This window comes from Astyanax mexicanus, chromosome 3 (genome assembly GCF_023375975.1).
Source record: "Astyanax mexicanus isolate ESR-SI-001 chromosome 3, AstMex3_surface, whole genome shotgun sequence".
NCBI lineage: Eukaryota > Metazoa > Chordata > Actinopteri > Characiformes > Acestrorhamphidae > Astyanax > Astyanax mexicanus.
The window spans coordinates 58,132,210-58,152,766 of NC_064410.1; the positions used below are offsets into that span (position 1 = coordinate 58,132,210).

Here is a 20,557-nt window from a genome sequence, read left to right on the forward strand (position 1 = left end):
ATTTGTAACAGAAGTCAATGATCCAGAATGTCATGATACTGAAAATGTACTCCAAATGTACTCTCCATATATCCAGGATTAAAGTAAAATAAATGATACTGGACAGACATAATTTGTCTCTAGTAAATACATAATGGGAAATGAGAACAGTGTGAATTTTTCTTTTGCTAAAAACAGTAAAAAAAAAAAAAAAATCCAAAATGTTGGCGATATTATTGCATATGATACTATATCGCACACCCCTAGTGAAATTCTTAGGAATCTGGAATTTTATGAATCTATGCTGATTTAAATACTTATCAGATTTGAAGCAGCATGCAAAAGCACCAGAGCCTGAAATAAACACTTAGGTGGTTTTCAAGTGATGTTACTGTAACATTTTGTTCATTAAAAGAAAAACCCAACACTTTCCGGAGTGAATGTGAGGTTAAGAAGGCCTCTGCACCACTAACCACACTCTTCTCATTGACTCACTGTGCTGCAGACAAAGTTTACCACTAATGGCCTCTTAAGAAACTGTGGTTTTGTTTAACATGGATCTTTAAAACTACAAATGTATGCTTTACACACATAATTCTGCTATTTAGACCCATGTTTTTGGTATAATACACAGTATGAGGCAAATAGGTATTAGACACTGATGAAGCATAATAATATGAATACCATCTTTGTTTCTACACCAGTTATCCATTTTGCCAACTTCAGTGATCATAAAAGACAATTTGTAGTTCTTTTACCCTGTTTTTCAATACTCAGGACCAGGGCAGCTATTATTATTATTTGGGTGGTGGGTCTTTATTTTCAGTGATTAGCACTGATTAGCATGGTGGTGGTGTATGAGATGTTAGTAGAGTGTGTTGAGCTGGTGGTACACTGAGTGGATCAGATACAGCAGCAGTGCTGCTGGAGTTTTTAAACACTGTGTTTAATCTTCACTCACTGTCCTCCACTCTCCTATTACGTACACACTCCTACCTACAGCTGAAACACCTTGTAGATAAAGTAAAGTCAGAGACAGAAGCTCTGAAGAATCTGTTGCTGCACAGTTTACAGTGTTGGTCATCCTCTAGTCCTCCATCATTGCCCACAGGATGCCGCTGGTAAACTATTCTCAGTCCTAATCATAAAGTATACAGATTATAGAACTGCGAGTGGTCATAATCTTACGTCTAATGAGTGTATATTGAGTGCTATTGAGAAAAAGTTAGTCATTACCCTTTCTTGCCACTGGACGGCTCTGCTGAGAAGTTCCAATTAGGTTGACTTTTTATAAAAGTGTAGTCCCTATAGAGAAGCATTGCCAATAGAATATGATCTGGATCAGATAATAAACATGAACTTATTGGTACCATGCTAAATGGCAGTGTGCCAAGTCCTGATGGAAAATGAAATCCACATCTCCATAAAAGTTGTCAGTAGCAGAGGGAAGCATGAAGTGCTGTAAGATTTGGCGGGAAAACAAAACTGCACTGACTTTAGACTTGATAATAAAACACAGTGGATCAACACCAGCAGATGACATGTCTCTCCAAACCATCACTGATTGGTGGAAACTCTAGACCTCTAGACCTCGAGCAGTTTGGACTGTGTGTCTCTCCACTCTTCCTCCAGACTCTGCTCCCTTGATTTACAAATGAAATGTAAAATTTACTGATGGTCAGTGATGGTTTGGAGAGACGTGTCATCTGCTGGTGTTGATCCACTGTGTTTTATTATCGAGTCTAAAGTCAGTGCAGTTTTGTTTTCCCGCCAAATCTTACAGCACTTCATGCTTCCTTCCGCTACTGACAACTTTAATAAAGATGCAGATTTCATTTTCCAGCAGGACTTGGCACACTGCCCACACTGCCAAAAGTACCAATTGGTCTTATATAATATTCTAATTTTCTGAGATATAAACGCCTTAAATAGATCACTCTGTGTGTAATACATCTATATAAGATATGAGTTTCACATTTTCTACTAAATTACTGAAATAAAGTAACTTTTCAATTATATATTATTTTTTTAAGATGCCTAATGTAATTACACTTGAGCTTAGACAGCTGAAGCAAGGCACCAGACCAGCAATTTGTGAGTGAAACCTTTGTGATCATGTGGTGTGATCTTGTGATCTTGTTTCCTGTTGGTTAAAAAAGAAAAAGTCATGTGTACACCCAGATATGCTGTGTATTAAACTACATGCCGCATTTGGGTCAAAATAAGCAATCAAATGCATTTCTGTCCTAATCTTAAAGCAGCGAAAAACATTGTAATTAATGGTATCAGTGTGCTTAATATATAATAATTCTAGAAACAGAATGAACAGTGTTTAACCTCACATACAAGATAACACCTCATAACTTATACAAGTGTGGGTGTTCACAATATATTCCATGAGATAAAACTTTATGAGCAATTTACTGTAAATACTGCTGTCCCATGAATTCTGGCATTTGGACAGACTGAACACACACAGTTTACAGGTGAAGAGGATTTATTTTTCAGTACAACAGATCAATGCAATTTCTGGCAGAGTGACATAAAGCAAACATATTAACAGCCTGATCATAAAACATAAGCATTGATGGGTCCAAAGTTGAATGCAGCATTAACATACTGTACCCTCACATAGGCCTGTCACGATAACAACAAATTATCGATTTATTGTACAATATACGGACACAAGTTCAATTAATTTACTTATCGAGAAAAACCTATTACCTTGAATGAGCCCTAATTATTTCTGGGACAATGTAAATGTATGCATACAATGTATGAATATTCCAGTTAAGTGTTATATAAAATAAATATATAAATGTATTAAAAGGGACATATTATATCCCTTTTACATAAGTTAAAATAGGTCTATGGGCCACACAAAACATGTTCAAGAAGTTCTTCGCACAAAATCACTCTCACATAAAGAGCGATCACAGCTCTATTTTTGCCAGTTTCAGTGCCTTTCAGAATGAGCTGTTTAGTGCTCTGTCACTTTTATGCAAATAAGCTGTTGCTGGCCAGACCCCATGTTTATGCTAATCATTTACCACACATTAGTGTTTGCTTTGGTTAAATAGCAAAACACAAATAAGCTCAAGAAGCACAAAGTAGCAGTTACAAGCAGTAACTTGCCATTAACAGTAGGTACAGATCCCTCCTTCAAAAGAAGTCTGCTGGCTAATCCCCGAAGTGGCTCTGATTGGGGTTGACAGGTGAAGGGTGGTGCCAGGGTGCTTCGTTGTTATGTCACAATAAGGGAGCATCCAAAATCCACCTTATAGGCGCATATTCCTGACACCTAACTCTTTCAGCTTATTCACAGAAAACTGATGGATGAAAACTTGGTATTTGGAGTGTTTACAAGGGCTGGCGAGACCCAAGTGGAAATACAAAAACATGCAAAAAAAAAAAAAGAGTTTTGCATAATATGTCCCCTTTAATATGCTATTTTAGAATATTTATTATTATATTGTATTATCTGATGAAACTGGTCTTAACATAACAGTAATATCGTTTATCGCAATCATTTCTGGAAACAATAGATTGTCTATGAATTGGTTATTGTGACAGGCCTAGTCTCACATGTGATCTGTGTACTGGTTTTCTAATGGAAAATAAAGTGCACCAAAAAATCCTCAAGTTTACACAATTACAACAGCAGTCTTAGAAAGGCATACACTGACAGTATGCTAGGCTAGGCCTGTAGACATCATATTTATATATTATATGCGCTACAGTACATTAATATCAGTACAACAACGGTGGAAAAAGGTGATTATTTGGGCATTATCAGAATTCTTTCTGCCCGTTAAAACCCAGCGTCTGAACACAAGACTCAAGATCAATGAATTCTACAAATGTTGTTCGCATGAATTTCATATAAAAATAAATGATTTTCTCCCACGTGTACAAACAGCTAATGATCAAACAAAACACATACACTTTAATGCCTCAGTCGTTTTCTTCAGTGTGATCAATGTATAGAAATAAAGGTCTATAAAAATAATATTTACACACCTTCCAACTCACATCCAACACCTTCATACAGAAACAAAGTGCTCAGCCACCATTAAAACACCTCTGGATTCTCTCCAGTCATTGGCTCTGCTTTATGGCGGTTTCTTAGCAGTGCAGAATCGGTATATATGTATATAAATCACATAAAAATGGAATTCACTGATTTATTAAAACGTCTTCATGATTCAGTAATTAAGAGGTAAACTAAGACATTCAGAGTGGTTTGTGAAATTAATCACTATAGAAATTAGGGGAGAGACAAAACATTAATCAATATTTGGCCATATGTCATATACTATTCCTTTTCTTTGCAATATATTAGCAATATGTGGCATCAACTATCATCAAAATATTTATTAAAACAAAGGAGGTCTTAAGTCTCTAAGTCTCGCCCCTGAGTCTTACTTACTAAAGTTACTGCTTCATTACTCCACATGGTGGCACTAATCTAATAAACAGGGTAAACCTGCGGTGAAGAATATAGGTTGTTAAACCAATGTTTGTATATACTGTGACATATATTAAGTGCTTGATTTTAAAAATGCATTAATGCATATATGCATTATTGGCATTGTCACACATTATAGGACCCACGTAGCTAAAGAAACAGGGCGATCACTTCTCTGTTTGCATCAATATAACCTACAGCACTGTCCACTGTTGGTGGTAATTCCTTAGATATGACATAATAACTGGTACACACAGTATGTTACACTGTGGATTGAGGAATGTTAAATACCTGTACAATTTCTTATTATTATCACAAAATTTAAATACATTTTCACAGCCAAAATGCATCAGTAGTGATATCTTTAAAAAACGCTGTTCAAATACCGTTACTTTCGTATACTGAGTACAGTGACTTTTATTTGAAAATAAACTGTAATTCCTCCAATTAAACTAGACTAATAATCTTTCTTTAATGAAATGTACAGCACTGGTATCTTTGATATCCTTTCATGGGTATATTGTCAATACAATAAATCACAAATATTGTCAATACAATAAATACAATCACCTGTATAATATTTAAAAAATTAGCTACTGCATCTACCTCATCTGTTTTCATTTGATACATATATATTGCTGCACTAAAAGGTAGTAATTCTCATTTGTGAAAGTTGGGTTTAATGTCACTTTGAAATAAAGTAAAAAAGTAAGCAATTATATAATTTTGTCATATTTTTCGAAGAATAACTAAACACATACTTAAATGTGGTATATCATGATATATATATATTATATATACAGCATATATAGTATTATGAACAATGATTCACACAGGCAAAAAGTTAAAAGCATCAACAAAATCAATTTCTATTATTTTCTATGATAATTTCACACTGTCCACTCTGAATGACTGTTCAGACATCAATCACTAAATTATGTAGAAATTTTAAGTTGATCAGTTGAATAAATCTCTAAAACCTAAACCCATACATCATCATAACCCTGACCTGTGATTAAATGAATTTTGTAAGATGCACATAAAAGTTACTTGATGGCATGTCAGTATTAGAATTACTCATCAAAACTCTGATTTCGGGTATTCTCACACTAGGTGGTCTGTCCTGTGTTTGAGCTTGTCTCCCCCAAAAAGTCTGGTTAGTTTAACTAGCGTAAACGCTCTGTAACAAAATTCTGTGCAATCTTGACAAGAAACGCAAAACCAAAAATGTACTTTGTGATGATGTAAGCATACTAAATCCTGGAGTGGGAGAAAAGGCAGGGATGATCATTAGGTTTAGGTACGGTACCAGTAAACCAGGCCTAGTGTGAGAACACCCTTTAAGATAATTACTGCTATTGACTATTATACAGTCATTACGCTTCCTGTGTAAAAAAAAAAAGCATGTCAGATGTGCATCTATTCTTCCCTTGTTTAAAGTGACTTAATAAATCCAGTAACAGACTGCAGTTATTCCTCCTTTTCAGTGCACACCAGAGCCAGCTCTGGCAGAAACATGAATTATTTTAAAATACTACAAACAGAAAATGTGTTTTTTTTTCTGCATTTTGGACAAATATGTGACCTTTAAACATTAAGGGAGTGATTTGAACAGATGAATAAAGGTCAGCTCTTCTATAAAAATGCAGGGAGCTCCTCAGTTTCACATTATAACAGGGTTCCACTGGACAAACACTAATAGGAAAATGTCCAAACAAGGGTGAGTTAGAAGCAGCTAGACAAATGCATGCACTGGTCATGTTTGGTGTGTGTGTGTGTGTGTACATGTGTGTGAGACAACCTGAAGCCACATCCGGTCTTAAAAGAGAAATGATCATGATCTTAAGTGCTGAAAGTCCTTGTTCTAAATACAAGGATCGACCGAATCGGACCCCTGTGGACCCTCACACAGAACATCTGCCCTGTAACAGGGGAATTAGCTGTGGCTCTCGGTACCGTTAGGGGTCAGCTTGGTCTTATGCTCGACCCGTGGGCCTCGGGCTGAGTACTGGACCATCAGAAACGGCTCCTTGGTCTCTCCCTCTCCGACGATGCTCTCCTCGTCCTCGGATTGGCCGATACGCTGCAGGCGAAGGTAGCACCAGCAGCCGAAGATCAGCGCCCCCAGAGCGGCGATGGCTATGAGGATCACGATGATGGTCACCACGCCGGTGGTGGGGCTGTGGTCCATTATAGACATGCTTGTTGTGGAGGAGAAGTCGTTCCTGGTGTTAATAAATCAATCTGGGAGGCTGGCCAGCGTGGTTTTGTTGGCCTACAGGTCTTTGGATATCTGATTCAGAAAGAAAAGAGAAACATGGAAAGGTTATAATGAGTATCAGCTTTTTCCTCAATACCAAGGGTCTTTTCACATAGTTTATTATTATTAATAGTTTATTATTCCAATATGTATTAATAAATATTATTTATTAGTAAAAAAAAAAAATTCTCATCTTATCAATAACTTTATTATTTCCCTTCTTCACCTGTCAGACCTCTTCTACTTTTCACTGCTAAAACTGAGACTTAGTCCAATCATGTTAAGCTAAAGAGCTAAAGGCTAAAGCTGTTTCCATGTGGGTCAGCCAGACGTCTTCCTGTAGCAGTTTTCTCCAGTTTCCAAGAGTCTTTTAAAGGTGTAAGAAACACTACTCATCGCTCTCTGGCTTTTACAATCTACTATATATATAAAATATATATTTACAGCGAATCAGTAATAGCCCTGACAATTTACGGTACAAGTTTGTACACTGAATTTTGTCCCATTTCCGGTTACTGACTAAACCTGGACCATTGTGAGCATGTGTGCAATACCAAACAATTCCTGAGATTTGTATACTTTTAATTTAACTTTAATTAGGTTCTAATTCAGAAATCCTTACAGCCAGGTTGAGATGATTACAGTAAAGTAAAAAAAAAAAAAGTTTACTCAATTTAATTTATCATGAATTCTCTATTCCAGCACCCTACGTTGGCTTTATCTCCATTCAAACATACAAATATATACTAGTATTTTTGTTGACACCACTAATATAAATATAATTACATTTTGCATTTCCAACATTCAGTCTTTTATTAACATTTAAATATCCACTATAAAAACTTGCATCTTAAAAACAACAAGTGTGATTAATCACAGTTAATCACAGAATACTGTTGTGATTAATCTGAAAACATTTTTTAATCGATTGACACCACTAATATATATATATAATATAGGGCTGCAACTAATGCTTATTTTGGTAGTCGACTTTACTGGCAATTATTTTTCCCATTAGTCGATTAGTCAACGAACATTTCTGCCATACCCTCCATCTCTGCTTGATGGCTGGGTATGGCTGCTGTTTCTAATTTTCTTCGTCTTCGTCTTAAATGTCTTTGCTTCAGCTAAACAAAGAATTTAAATGCCCTTCATATGTCCAGAACATTGCCCTTAAAATGTGGAAAGTGCTGATATTTAGTGAGGAAATGTGTACTCTGTTGCGTTTAGGCATGTTTAGTACTTTGTGTAGTGCTGCAAATTAACGATTAGGTCAAGGAACATTTGGTGTTGACAAATTTTTATAATCGACATTGTTGGTTATATCAACTAATCGTTGCAGCCCTAATAAAGAAGAGCTTAAAAAGAGCTCTTTGACCTGAAGAGCTTAAATAAATTAGGGGTAGTGTTGTAGTTTATGTTATATTTTTAGTTCTTATATAATAACTAAAAACAGTTTTTATGTGCCGAAATAGCAAAAACACTAACTAGCTGATATAAAGCCTGAGTTAGGCCAGAGTCAGAAATCAGAGTCAGACACACACACAGCTTCTGATCTGAGAAACAGGAACCTCCTTCTGCGCGGGATTCTCGTCAACTTTAACACCAAGAATCAGCGCAAGATTTAGAGCACACACTGCAGATTATCTGTATTACAAACATATTTAATTTATCCCTTCATAAACTCTCTATTTCTCACCATGATCCGCTGCAGCTCCGCCGCTTCATTCCCGTTACCGAGCGGATCAGTCCTCCGGACCGCCCCCCGCCATGTCCCCGGCCCTGATTAATCCAGTTTAATCCGGTTTAAAACACTAAATACAGTAAATATGGCGATAATAAAGACGAATCAGAGTTAAACCCGCTGCAGCAGCGACATCATAACACAATATATAACCCAGCAGAGCAGGAACGCTGGGAGACTGACTGTCACAGGGAAGGAAGTGAGATCACAGCTGCAAAACTGAGCTCAACCAATCAGAGCAGCGGAAACGGCAGCTGCATAGAAACGGGGCAAAGCTTTATTTACCACCAGCAGCCATCCAAATAATAAAAATAAAATACAATACATAAATAACATATACATAAGATAATACATAAGATAATAAAATGTAAAAAAAATTAATGTAAATGCTATTAAAGGGGATCGAAACCCCCTGATTTTTGCTGAGTGGGGTAGTTTGGGGGAGTCACTGGATGATGTATAGGTTTAGGGGCGGGGCATGAAGGAGAGCTGATTGGCTGAGCTGGGGGAAGAGAGATACAGAAAGAGAGAGAAAGATGGAGAGAGAGGGGAGAGAGAGAGAGAGAGAGAGAGAGAGAGAGAGAGAGAGAGAGAGATGGGGATGAAGAGGGAGAGGAAAAATCACAATGTAACCAGAAATCACCAGGTGATAAAAAATATGTTAAAGAGTAGAGCAGGGAGTTCAGGAGGAGCAAGAGCAGAAATGAGTAAGTAAAAGTCAGTGCTTTTTTTGCTAATTGTGTTGCTATTAAATAATGACTGGAATATAAAACTGTTATAAAATAACTAATCAAACATTAATGTTACAGTATTGTTAATGACTTAAAGATAAATACCAATACTTATAATAAATAATAAAATTGGTCGTACACTAGTTGTTTTGCTATTTGCTACAAACATGTGACAGACATATATTTTGGGCTAGTTTAAGTTTTTGAAGAGCGGGTTTAAGACTGACTTTGGGCTGGATTTTTTTTTTGAACCTGGCAACCCTGCACATCATCTACGCCTATAGCACAGTTAATCCATAGAGGGCGCTGCAGAGGCGGAAAATACCACAAAATGGGTTTTATTAAAGAGGCACTAAACCCCCTGATTTTTGCTGACTCCACCCTCAAAATAAGTCTAAACAATAAGAGGGGTAGTTTGGGAGGGGCACTTGATGATGTATGGGTTTGGAGGCGGGGCAGGAGGGAGAGCAGTGAAATGCAGATGGTTGAACATCAGCAGGTGGGTGGTATTATTGATTGTGTGATCTCCGTATTGTGATTTGTCTGCGTTCCAAAGTACACGGACACATCATCCTCGTCTATAGCACAGTTAAACCTAGAGAGCGCTGCAGAGGTGGAAATTTCCACACTAAAAGGGTTTTATAAAAGGGGCACTAGACACCCCTGATTTTTGCTGACTCCACCCTCAAAACAACTCAAATTTGAAAAAGTAAAAAAAATAGGAGTGGTAGTTTGTGAGGGGAAATGGGTGATGTATGGGTTAAGGATCATATTCTATGTCCTCTGAAAAATAATAACTTAGTTTCAATTTATGTAATAATGAGTAAAGTAGATGTTGTGGACTTTCATTTCTGTTACCCAAAACATAAAAATTAACAGAAGTGAGTTCCAGCAACATGAATGAGTGCCGGTAATAGGAGTGATTGTTTTGTCATAAATATCAATTATTTAAACATGCAGTCAACCATTTCTTTACAATAAAGACTTTCTCATAGAAAATCAAAGGAATTAGTGGACTTTTTTTTTTAATGTCACGTGAGTTTTGTAACAATCTTCGGCTTAGAAACCTTGTAAAAAGTTAAGTAAAGCTGCCTGAGTTTGACCAGTACATGTTTTGAATAGTTAAATATGTGTTATTAGATTCAGAGTTGAAAAAAGATAAAAAAAAAAAAGTTTTATTTGAAAGAGTTACAACAATCATGTGCCCTCAGTGCATTTATTAGAACTGTGTTTTATAAATGTATAATAATCACAACTCTAACAATCCTTACCCAATTTTTTACAAGGTTTGGTTTGTTACAAACAGCAGATGTAGCAATGATACAGGAAACTGTTATACATTACAAATAGATGCTTTCATACTAAAATATTTTGTAATATGCTGTTATGCTCTTTAACAAAAACAGACATATGGTATGGCATATAAATTGTGTATAAATTAGTTCATTTTATATTTATATGTACATACATACACATACATATACATATAAAATTAATTCATTTACACACTTGAAGTTTCACGTTCCACAGAGTTTATGTTAATAATTCACTTCTGATGTTGATCCGGGTCTTTTTCTGGTGTTTTGTTTACAGTGTGAGTGAAGGGCGGGAGCTCCTCCAGACTGAGCCCATGTGACTGAAGGCGGAACTGGAGAAACGCTGTGAAAACAGACGGAGATGAAAAACTAGAGAAATATACTTTAATTCCCTCATCTGAAGCTCTTCTACACAGCGTGAGTCTGAGACACTGCTGAGATCTTATACACTGTCTGATTACTGAGCTGATAGACGGGGGGATGAGGGGTAAAGGGGGGAGTTTGTTTTTGGGCTGAAGGCTGAAGTTGTGCTGAAAGAGGAAATATGGCGACTTTGTGATGAAACGTGTAAAAGTGGCTGAACACTTTCACTTTAATAGAGCATTTTATTCTAACTGCTATGGTTAAAATATGGTATATGTGAGATAGACTGTTAGTAAGTACAGGTGGGCAGTACCTATATGTGTATACACATATATATATATATATATATATATATATATATATATATATATATATATATATATATATATGTATACATATATACATATATATACATATATATATATATATATATATATATATATATATATATATATATATATATTGTCAATCGATTAAAAACATTATCAGATTAATCTGAACAATTCTCTGTGATTAATCACACTTGTTCTTCTTAAGACATGAGATATTTATATTAGTGGTGTCAGTTAAAATACTAGTATGTATTTGTATGTTTGAGGGGCGAAAAAAAAAAACAATTGGATGGAGGAAACTATTTTTTTTTCTTTATTGTTATCTATATGTCTGAACCCAGACCTGCTCCAGAGCATTACAATATATGTACAGGTGTATATATATTTGTATACATTTACAGGACACAAAAAATACATTACTCTTTTTTGAGATGCAGATAAAAGGCTTTAGCACTAATAGTACTACAGCAAAACAATTTGCTGAAATCCATTCTCCTATCAGAACTAAACATGGTATTTTAAAATAAAACATGTGAATGGGTGATATGCACAACATGTACACAGAAAAGCAGCAGACTGTTTATTATAGTAATAAAACTCCATCTTTACGATACATATCATGATAGTAAATGTCATATGGTGAATTTGTGATAAAACATGTGAATGTGGCTGAGCATTTGTACTGATCCTCACCCTGCTGCTGCTGCTGCTTCTTCTTTTCCTCCACAGCTCCAGGGATGGCCAGCGCTCCTCCTATGGAGATCATGGGTCCGACGGGACAGGCAGCTCCCTGCCCACCGACTTATGAAGAGTCTGTGAACGCAGGAACGCCGTTCCCCCCCGGGGCTCATATGCCCCCTCCGCCTGTCTACAGCAAGGCCCCCCAACCCCCCTACCCAGCCCAGGGCTACACCCAGATGTACTCACCTCCACCTCCTCCCACTGGACCTGGAGCTCCTGTGGGTGAGTAGGAGCATGGTGTTTCTCTAGAGTTTGGAGACTGAGCCTAATTCAATTAGGAGATACTATGTGTGTGTGTGTGTATGTGCTGCAGCATTACATCATTGCTACATCATAAATATAAATTATAAATGTTAGATGATCTACACTGTCACTAGGTTTGATGAAGAATATACTACTTGCATTACTTAAGTAAAAAAAAGGTTGAATACTTAATATTTAATTTAAATGAGAACTCTAGTGTAAAATGGACTTTTGTTGTAGTAAATCATGATGAAAAGTACTTACCTTTGATGAATAGCACACCTCCGTTCTCCCACAGCGTTCAGAGATACAGAAATTTGAACAGTTTGTCCAAACACCCTTCAGACTGGATGACACGTGGCATAATTTGCCCCGATAAATCGCTTTTTCCACAGTTATCCAGCTCAAAGTAGCTCCACACCTCCCTGCTAGAATCCGGAGAGCCCTGCCATTTAAAATGAGGCATTAATAACTTAAAAAGTACGCAAGAAGCTTATTAAAAACACTGTTCACATCCCATAACGCTAGCTTCAGCTCCGTGTGCCACCATCACTGTACTGATAATGACATAGACAAATACATAGACATAGCAGCCAGCACCAGGAGGCAGGCTATGTGGATTCCATGTATATATATATGTCTGTCATTATCAGTACATGACAGACATATATACATAGATCCCTTAATATTTGACTGTGGAGCTAAAACAACACATCAACTTCTGCTCAAGTTTCTTTTTTTCTGGAACACTTGAACTTTTACTAAACTTTTAATTCTGTCTCTCTAGTACTTTATATACACACAATTACATGCCTTATTGGATAAAGCAACTACAGTACACATGGTTGACTCTGTAACAAATTGTGCCTCTCCCTGATCTCTTCAAAGGGTTATTGTCTGCCAGTAACTAAAACCCTAAAAATAAAACCACAACCTGTGTGACAGAAAGAATGGCTGAGGTTTTACTTCCTGAAACAGAGAACTTTCACTATAATACAGAATTTCCATCTAACTGCTGTGGTTAAAAGCTGGTATATGTAAGATAAACTGTAAAAGTATAGTTGTGCAGAACGTTTTATCATATATGTATTGAACATATACACACATACATATACACTGTCTTAGTATTAAAAAAACACACCATCATGTTTATCCAATCAGAACATGTGTTTTTGTTTGTTTTTTCTTCTCAGTGACTGTGCAGACCGTATATGTGCAGCCTGGCATGGTGTTCGGGCACACTCCAGTGCAGGTCCACTGCCCTAACTGTGCCCAGACTGTAGTGACCCGTTTGGATTACTCTTCAGGCACTATGACCTGGCTGACCTGCGCAGGACTCTTCATTTTTGGGTGAGATACTATAGTGAACATCTGATAGTAAGCTAATAAAGGCAGGATTTTACACAAAATTTGTTATATACATTTAATGATATGTTTATAAGCTGATTAATGCTACTTTTTATCATCAGTTATTTAAGTATCTTGGGTGTAAAGATCAAAAATCATATCTCTCTGTGTGTATATATTCTCTAAACTGGAGTATTCTAGAATTTCTTAGTGCGCATATATATATGTATATATATATATATATATATATATACATATATATATATACACACACTCTTAACTGGAGTGTTCTAGGATTTCACAGTGCCTGTTAATATACTTTTAACTGGAGTATTTTAGGATTTCTCAGTTTGTGTGTATATATATATATATATATATATGTATGTTTGTATGTATATATACCCATAAACTGAGTATTCTAGGACTTCTCAGTGCATGTATATGTACTTCCAACTGGAGTATCCTGGAGTTTCTTAGTGCATGAATATATACTCTTAACTGGATATATATATATATATACCCTTATATATACCCTTAACCGAAGTATTCTGGGGTTTCTCAGTGCAAGTATATATATATATATATATATATATATATATATATATATATATATATATATATATATATATATATATATATATATATACTATTAACTGGAGTATTTTAGGATTTCTCAGTGTGTGTGTATATATATATATATATATATATATATATATATATATATATATATATATATATATATATATTTGTAACTGGAGTATTCTAGGATTTCTCAGGGCGTGTATATATAATCTAAACTGGAATATTCTAGGATTTGTCAGTGTGTGTATATATTCTCTTGACTGCAGTATTTTGTGGTTTCTAACTGCATGTATATACTTTTAACTATTCTCAGTGCGTGTATATATATATACCCTTAACTGGAGTATTCTGGGGTTTCTCATTGCATGTATATTTACTCTTAACCAGAGTTAAGGCCTAGAAAAGTGATTTTAAAAAATAGATAAAGGGAGCTGGATTTAGCTCAGTAATTGTTTATTCTATTTAATTCTTTACACTTATACTTCTTAGCTTAATTTACCTTGTGTTTTATCAGTCTGCAATGGATGCTACAGATGCTTTTTACCCCAAAAAATCTGATTATTGCCTGACTGATGTAAATTTCAGAGTATTCTTATTATCTGATTACCCAAGTTCTTGAAAATAAGTTAAGCAGATTACTGCCAAACTTTGTACTGATGATAATCGGGTTATGAAGTGCATGTAAACACACTGAGTGGACTGAGGATGTAACTTTTTTCCAATTACCTGTCTGTGTGCGTCTGTCTCTCTCTTGTAACAGCTGTATCTACGGCTGCTGTCTGATCCCGTTCTGCGTGGACAGCCTGAAGGATGTGACACACCACTGCCCCAACTGCAGCAGTGTTCTAGGAGTCTTCAAACGACTCTGATGTGGCCGTGTGGTGCGCTGTGACTAACCATATATACCTGTACACTTTCATCATTCCTTATCTTTCTTATTACTGCAAACGTGAAAATGTAAAAATATGATAATATAAAAAAAAACGCGTCAGGAAAAATATATTTACCGAAATATTTATTTTAATCAATGAGCCAGGTATCAGGTCAGTACATTTTATAAAAATAAAAAAATAGCTTAGCATTTATTTAGATATCAAATTCCCTTCTTTGTCAAAATATAATGCTTTTTCTTGCACTGCAACCAATCAAGTTACACTGTATCTGTGTAGTCCCATTAGTTTGGGTTTATTTGTTGCACACTGCCGTCTAAAGTGCTTTAGTCATCATATATGTGGGCGGAGTCTCCTTATACATCACACAGATTGTTTTTTAGAATGTGGCCAATTCAGTTTGTTGCCTTTCCAGGTGTTGTACTAAATTTATACTCTCTCTCTGCCAAAAGCTGACTCCCTACGAGTGCAGATAACAGTTAATCTACAGTTACAGTAGATACAGAATCAACAACAATGTAATCTGTTGTACCCGTCCTGCTACCTGTCGATTTTGGCACAACACCGCTTCTTTTTCTTCTTTTGTTGTTTAATGATTGACAATAGCCTGCCTAAACTTATTGTAATTTGTCTAAATGTCCAAACAATCTAGGAAAGATTTGTTGTTCACACTGCAAAGAAACCAGACAACGGTTCAGTTAATCCAGACCGAGACCAAATGTTGGGTCATAGCAAATTTCTAGCACTTCTGCTTTACAGACACAAGGACAATATATTAAATGCTGTGTAGTCCAATAATATAGGCCTTATATTGTTTAACACTGGCATATTTAATGTGTACATTCTGATACATAAATCAGAATAACAGGTGGGTGAAGAACAATACTTTAGTTCTTCTGTACTTCAGTAAAAGTATATTTAGTAAAATTATCTGATTATCATCTTTGGATTTCTGCAGTTATCTGAATATTCAAGTGTTCATGTAAACAGCATAATAATCCAATTTCTAAAATTGGATTAAGGCTTTAAAATCTGATTAAGAAATCTGTGAAAAGATTTTAGCTCAGTAATCAGATTTCTCAGCATATATGTACTCTCTCTTTGATTGTTTCAGTTTCCTTAGTCTGCACATGTATGCAAAGTCACTGGATATGACACATTCTTGTAAAAAAAAATCTCATCTTTATATTTGTGAAGATTAGTAAGGATCGGCCAGTAAACTGTGTTTTTATAAAATGTGGCAGGAAGTTTACGTACTTCTGAAAGATTTTTCGGCTACTAACAAAGTTGAAATCCGATTATTGCCAGACCCAGATTTTTCCCATTATTAGATTACCCAAGTGCATTGAAAATACATATACAGTTATCTGATTAATAATAAGAGTTATTCCTTTAATTTACAGATATTGTATAGTAGTAATTTATAACAAAATTGTCTCTTAAAAAGAGCAGAAAAATAAGTTACTTTTAATACAAATATATGAGCTGTGGGAAATAATAATAATAATAATAATGCAAAGAAAAGTTTGGACAGTTTATTTTTTTGAAGGAAATGCAGAAATGTTGCAGTTTAAATGGTTTAGGTTTATGGCTTTGCTATGTGTTTTCTGGGGTATTCCAGGTGGTTACTGTGGTGTTTATAAATGGCTGCTTTGTTGTTGCTAGGTGCTTACCTAGCTGGGTTGCAACAGTGTTGCAAGGTGATTGCAGTGGTATCTCATGTGGTTGTTGCTGAGTGGTTGCTAAGAGGTTGCTATGGTATTTTACAGGGTTGCTTCGGTGTCTAAAGTTTTTCTTATTATTATTATTATTATTATTATTTTAGCTATTATTATTGCTATGTCTACTAACTTTTCCTTGAGTACAGAATACAACGAAATAACAGTTTTAATAATAAATTTACGTAAAATATTATTTATGCTGTGCCATATAAAAAACACACTGGCTCCAAATTTTCTTTAGTTTTTTTGTAGATTGTACTGCACTTTGTCCACCTCTGGAAAATATTGTAGCAAATGAATGAATTACTGAAATACAGAAGCCTGTTCCAGTTGATTTTTACTGTGTTGTATGACTGACATTGCAATGAATCAAACTGCCTAAAAGGGGCAATACTTCTTTATATTGATAATTAATGCAGATTTAATTGTTTTTGGCAAACAGAATCAGATCTGCTATAGCAGAAACTGCTGTGTACCTCTGAAAGTGCCTTATTCTGTTGCTCTGTGATTTTAGAAGTAAAGGGTGAGTTTCTCTTCTATAAGAAAGTTTGTTTAATGCTGTTTTATCACTGTGCCATTCAGTAATCACATGTTATAAAAAGTTATGTTTATCTACACAGGGTTCTGTCCACTGCATTTGTAATCTCTGTGCACTTCTGCGGATAATTAAAGTAATAATCTGCTTTAAGGGTCACTGTGCTGTTTCTATTTTCTTTACTGAACACTTTATTGTAGCACAAATACACAGATCAAGCATAACATGTCCCCTTGTCTCTACACCCACAATCCATCAAAGAGGACACTTTAGTTTTATAATAACAGACTGTAGTTCTGTATATGTTTCTCTGTATACTTTATACATTATTATCCTCCTTTAACCCTGTTCTTAAACTATCAGAACCCTACAGGAGAGAAAACACCACAGAGCAGCTATTATTAATTATTATTATTATTATTATTTGGGTAGTGAGTCATTATTATTCTCAGCACTGCAGTGATTAGCACTGATTAGCATGGTGGTGGTGTATGAGGTGTTGGTGTGTGTTGTGCTGGTGGTACAGTGAGTGGATCAGATACAGCAGCAGTGCTGCTGGAGTTTTTAAACACCTCAGTGTCACTGCTGCACTGATAATAGTCCTTTGAGCAATGATGAAGGACTAGAGGATGAGCACCACTGTAAACTATGCAGCAATGGATTCTTCAGAGCTCCTATCTCTGACTTTACTTTATCTATAAGCTGTTTCAGCTGTAGGTAGGCGTGTTTAATAGGAGAGTGGAGGACAGTGAGAGATTTAAAAACACAGTGTTTAAAAACTCCAGCAGCACTGCTGCTGTATCTGATCCACTCACTGTACCACCAGCACAACACACACTAACACCTCATACACCACCACCATGCTAATCAGTGTTCTGTGGTGGTTTTCTCCCCTGTGGGGTTCTGATTATTGAAGAACAGGGTGAAGGAGGATAATAATAAAGTATACAGAGAAACAGATAATACAGGACTGTACAGTCTGTAATTATTTCATAACTACAAAGTGTCCTCTATATGATCAGTGAAGTTGGCAAAAAGATGTTAAGTAACTGTAGGAACAAGGAGGTGGTCATAATGTTATGCAACAATGTGCATTCAATCAAAAATCATTGCAAGTTTTTATTTTTTATACTCAACAATATAATATAGCACAAATAAATAAACAATTAAAGTGATATAAAAGTTAATTAAGGCAAAGTTTGTTGGAGGTCTTCAACTTCGTATTTCCACGTTTTCCTGTGAGTCGCTGCGTTGTCCGAAAGATCTGCCATCTTTACTGCACGCAGCACCGGCTCCGGACTGTGAGACTGGATGACGCCCATGATCATCACGTATTTACCTGTGGATGAATAAATAGTGGATATACTCGAGTATAGTGGGAGATATGGAATAAAAACACTGAATATATGTGGAGACAAGCTTATTTATATAATAGAATTTAGCCAATGTAGTGTTAGAGGAGTCTAGCCCAAGGACTCTTATTGGTGTAGCACAGCATAGTTGCCCAGACCTGGAACTAAACCCCAGTCTCCCATATGGTAGCTCACTGACAGGCGGTGGTGTTATCCACTGCAGCACTCCAACCAAATAAAGGCATTCAGCTAATACAGTGCCATAAGTATTTGCCCCCTTACAGATTTAATTTATGTTGTTTTTGCTTTGTCATACTTACATTTTTTAGATTATTAAACACACTTATATCAAACAGAGTTAACCTGAGTAAACTTTAAATTATTTAATTTATTAACAGTAAAAAGCCTGTTTTAATAGATGGAAACATGAATTCTGCTCTCTACCAGAAAATCCTGAAGGTGAATATCCGACCAAATGTTCACAAATTTAAGCTCAGGCGTAGTTACTTGGGTTCTGCAGCAGGACAATGACCCAAAGAACACAAACAAGCCTCTACCTCTGAATGGCTTACAAAAAAAAAAAGTTTTGGAGCGGTCTAGTTAAAGTCTGAGTGAGATGTTGTGGATGATCTTAAACAGGATGTTTATACTGAAAACCCCTCCAATGTGTCTGATTTAAAACCATTCTGTAAAGAAGAGTGTAACAATAAAGTTACAAGGTTTACTTTTTACTTTATTGATTTGGATAGATTTTCCCCTTCATTAAATTATAATTTAAAAACTGCTTTTTATCAGATTATATCAGATTATATTTGTCTGGCATAAAATATATATTTTGTTAATCTGAAAAATGTAAGTATGATAAAAAATATATAACAAAACAATAAAAGTATGTAAGAAAGCAAATACTTTTACTGTAATTCATTAGAAATAAAACTTAAAAAAAAAAAGTAATTATTAGTACTAACCGGGGCAGAGGCAGGGTTTTCCTTTGGGGATGTTATTAATTCCATTCACCAGAAAGTTGCCCGTCTCGTCCAGCAGCAGAACCGAGCTGTGGTCAGACTGGACCTCCACCACAGTGCCCTGCATCCACACCACCGACACCGGCAGCGGGCTCGGGTTCGCCCGGCCCAGCCTCCTGATCCAGCACTCCCCCTTCCCGCCCTTACCGTCCCTCAGCTGACCCGACAGAACCTTCACCGGGGGTCTTCTGGACTTCTCCCCGCAGAAACTGGTCATACTGCTGGCGTTCATCCTGCCCAGAACCAGCAGCTCCAGAACCTACAACTAGCAGGTCCAGAACCAGCAGCTCCAAAACCCATAACCAGTTTCAGAACCAACAGCAGCTCCAGAAACCAGAACCAGCAGCAACTCCAGAACCCAGAACTACCAGCAGCTCCAGAACCTAGAACCAGCAGCTTTAAATCCTAGAACCAGCTTCAGAACCAGTAGCAGCAGCTCCAGAACCCAGAACCAGCAGCTTTAAATCCTAGAACCAGCTTCAGAACCAGTAGCAGCAGCTCCAGAACCTAGAACCATCAGCAGCTCCAGAACCCAGAACCAGCAACAGCTTCAGAACCAGCAGCTTTAAAACCTAGAACCAGCTCCAGAACCAGTAGCAGCAGCTCCAGCGGGCGGACTGTAAACTAAAAACCGCGGGACTTTCGTGAGTCACGCTGTAAATTCAAAATAAAAGTTGGAAACAGTAAATTATAAATTATTTATTTAATTACTTATTTTTGCTTAAATAATCACTACAGTAAATGTCTAAAAAATTATAATAGTATACTAGAGTAATGTACACGCCTTTAAAGAGAAATGACTAAAACGATTGCATCAACAAAAACAAAAATTCTATTATATCATAAATTATATTTAATAAAATAAATCCACTATTTAAAAAAAAAAAAACATGAGATGTCTTCCCTAAGGAAACCACAATGGGCAATA

At 36.1% G+C, this 20,557-nt stretch overlaps 4 protein-coding genes across 8 annotated transcripts in view; 1 reads left to right on the plus strand and 3 right to left on the minus strand.

Moving 5' to 3' along the window:
- Positions 1 to 20,557, minus strand: part of LOC103043027 (interleukin-4 receptor subunit alpha) — a 679,179-nt gene that overhangs the window by 579,461 nt on the left and 79,161 nt on the right. The gene's annotated exons all lie outside the window — the stretch shown is intronic.
- Positions 2,459 to 8,658, minus strand: snn (stannin). Its single transcript, XM_007232071.4, has 2 exons — positions 8,407 to 8,658; positions 2,459 to 6,740 (listed from the first exon to the last, which is right to left on the minus strand). The coding sequence occupies exon 2, from the start codon at positions 6,645 to 6,647 to the stop codon at positions 6,384 to 6,386; it is 264 nt and encodes an 87-aa protein (XP_007232133.1). The 5' UTR covers positions 6,648 to 6,740; positions 8,407 to 8,658; the 3' UTR covers positions 2,459 to 6,383.
- litaf (lipopolysaccharide-induced TNF factor) lies at positions 9,036 to 17,411 on the plus strand. Its single transcript, XM_007232072.4, has 5 exons — positions 9,036 to 9,158; positions 10,776 to 10,915; positions 11,923 to 12,156; positions 13,371 to 13,527; positions 14,867 to 17,411. Exons 3-5 carry the CDS (start codon positions 11,931 to 11,933, stop codon positions 14,973 to 14,975), a joined length of 492 nt encoding a protein of 163 aa, XP_007232134.2. The 5' UTR covers positions 9,036 to 9,158; positions 10,776 to 10,915; positions 11,923 to 11,930; the 3' UTR covers positions 14,976 to 17,411.
- On the minus strand, positions 16,949 to 20,273 carry rmi2 (RecQ mediated genome instability 2). Of its 2 annotated transcripts, none has more exons than XM_049475544.1 (3): positions 20,075 to 20,273; positions 19,573 to 20,012; positions 16,949 to 18,591 (listed from the first exon to the last, which is right to left on the minus strand). In XM_049475544.1, the coding sequence occupies exons 2-3, from the start codon at positions 19,859 to 19,861 to the stop codon at positions 18,440 to 18,442; spliced, it is 441 nt and encodes a 146-aa protein (XP_049331501.1). In that variant the 5' UTR covers positions 19,862 to 20,012; positions 20,075 to 20,273; the 3' UTR covers positions 16,949 to 18,439. The 2 variants fall into 2 exon arrangements, with proteins under 2 accessions (XP_049331501.1, XP_049331502.1); XM_049475545.1 differs by having other exon boundaries at positions 20,162 to 20,271.

Bases quoted from the DNA above. Each gene is read 5' to 3' on its own strand.
- snn (XM_007232071.4), bottom strand. From the start codon at position 6,647: ATGTCTATAATGGACCACAGCCCCACCACCGGCGTGGTGACCATCATC.
- litaf (XM_007232072.4), top strand. From the start codon at position 11,931: ATGGCCAGCGCTCCTCCTATGGAGATCATGGGTCCGACGGGACAGGCA. The intron at 12,157-13,370 runs GTGAGTAGGAGC...TTTTCTTCTCAG, and splicing joins TGGACCTGGAGCTCCTGTGG to TGACTGTGCAGACCGTATAT. The intron at 13,528-14,866 runs GTGAGATACTAT...CTCTTGTAACAG, and splicing joins GCAGGACTCTTCATTTTTGG to CTGTATCTACGGCTGCTGTC.
- rmi2 (XM_049475544.1), bottom strand. From the start codon at position 19,861: ATGAACGCCAGCAGTATGACCAGTTTCTGCGGGGAGAAGTCCAGAAGA. The intron at 18,592-19,572 runs GTTAGTACTAAT...ATTCATCCACAG, and splicing joins AAAACCCTGCCTCTGCCCCG to GTAAATACGTGATGATCATG.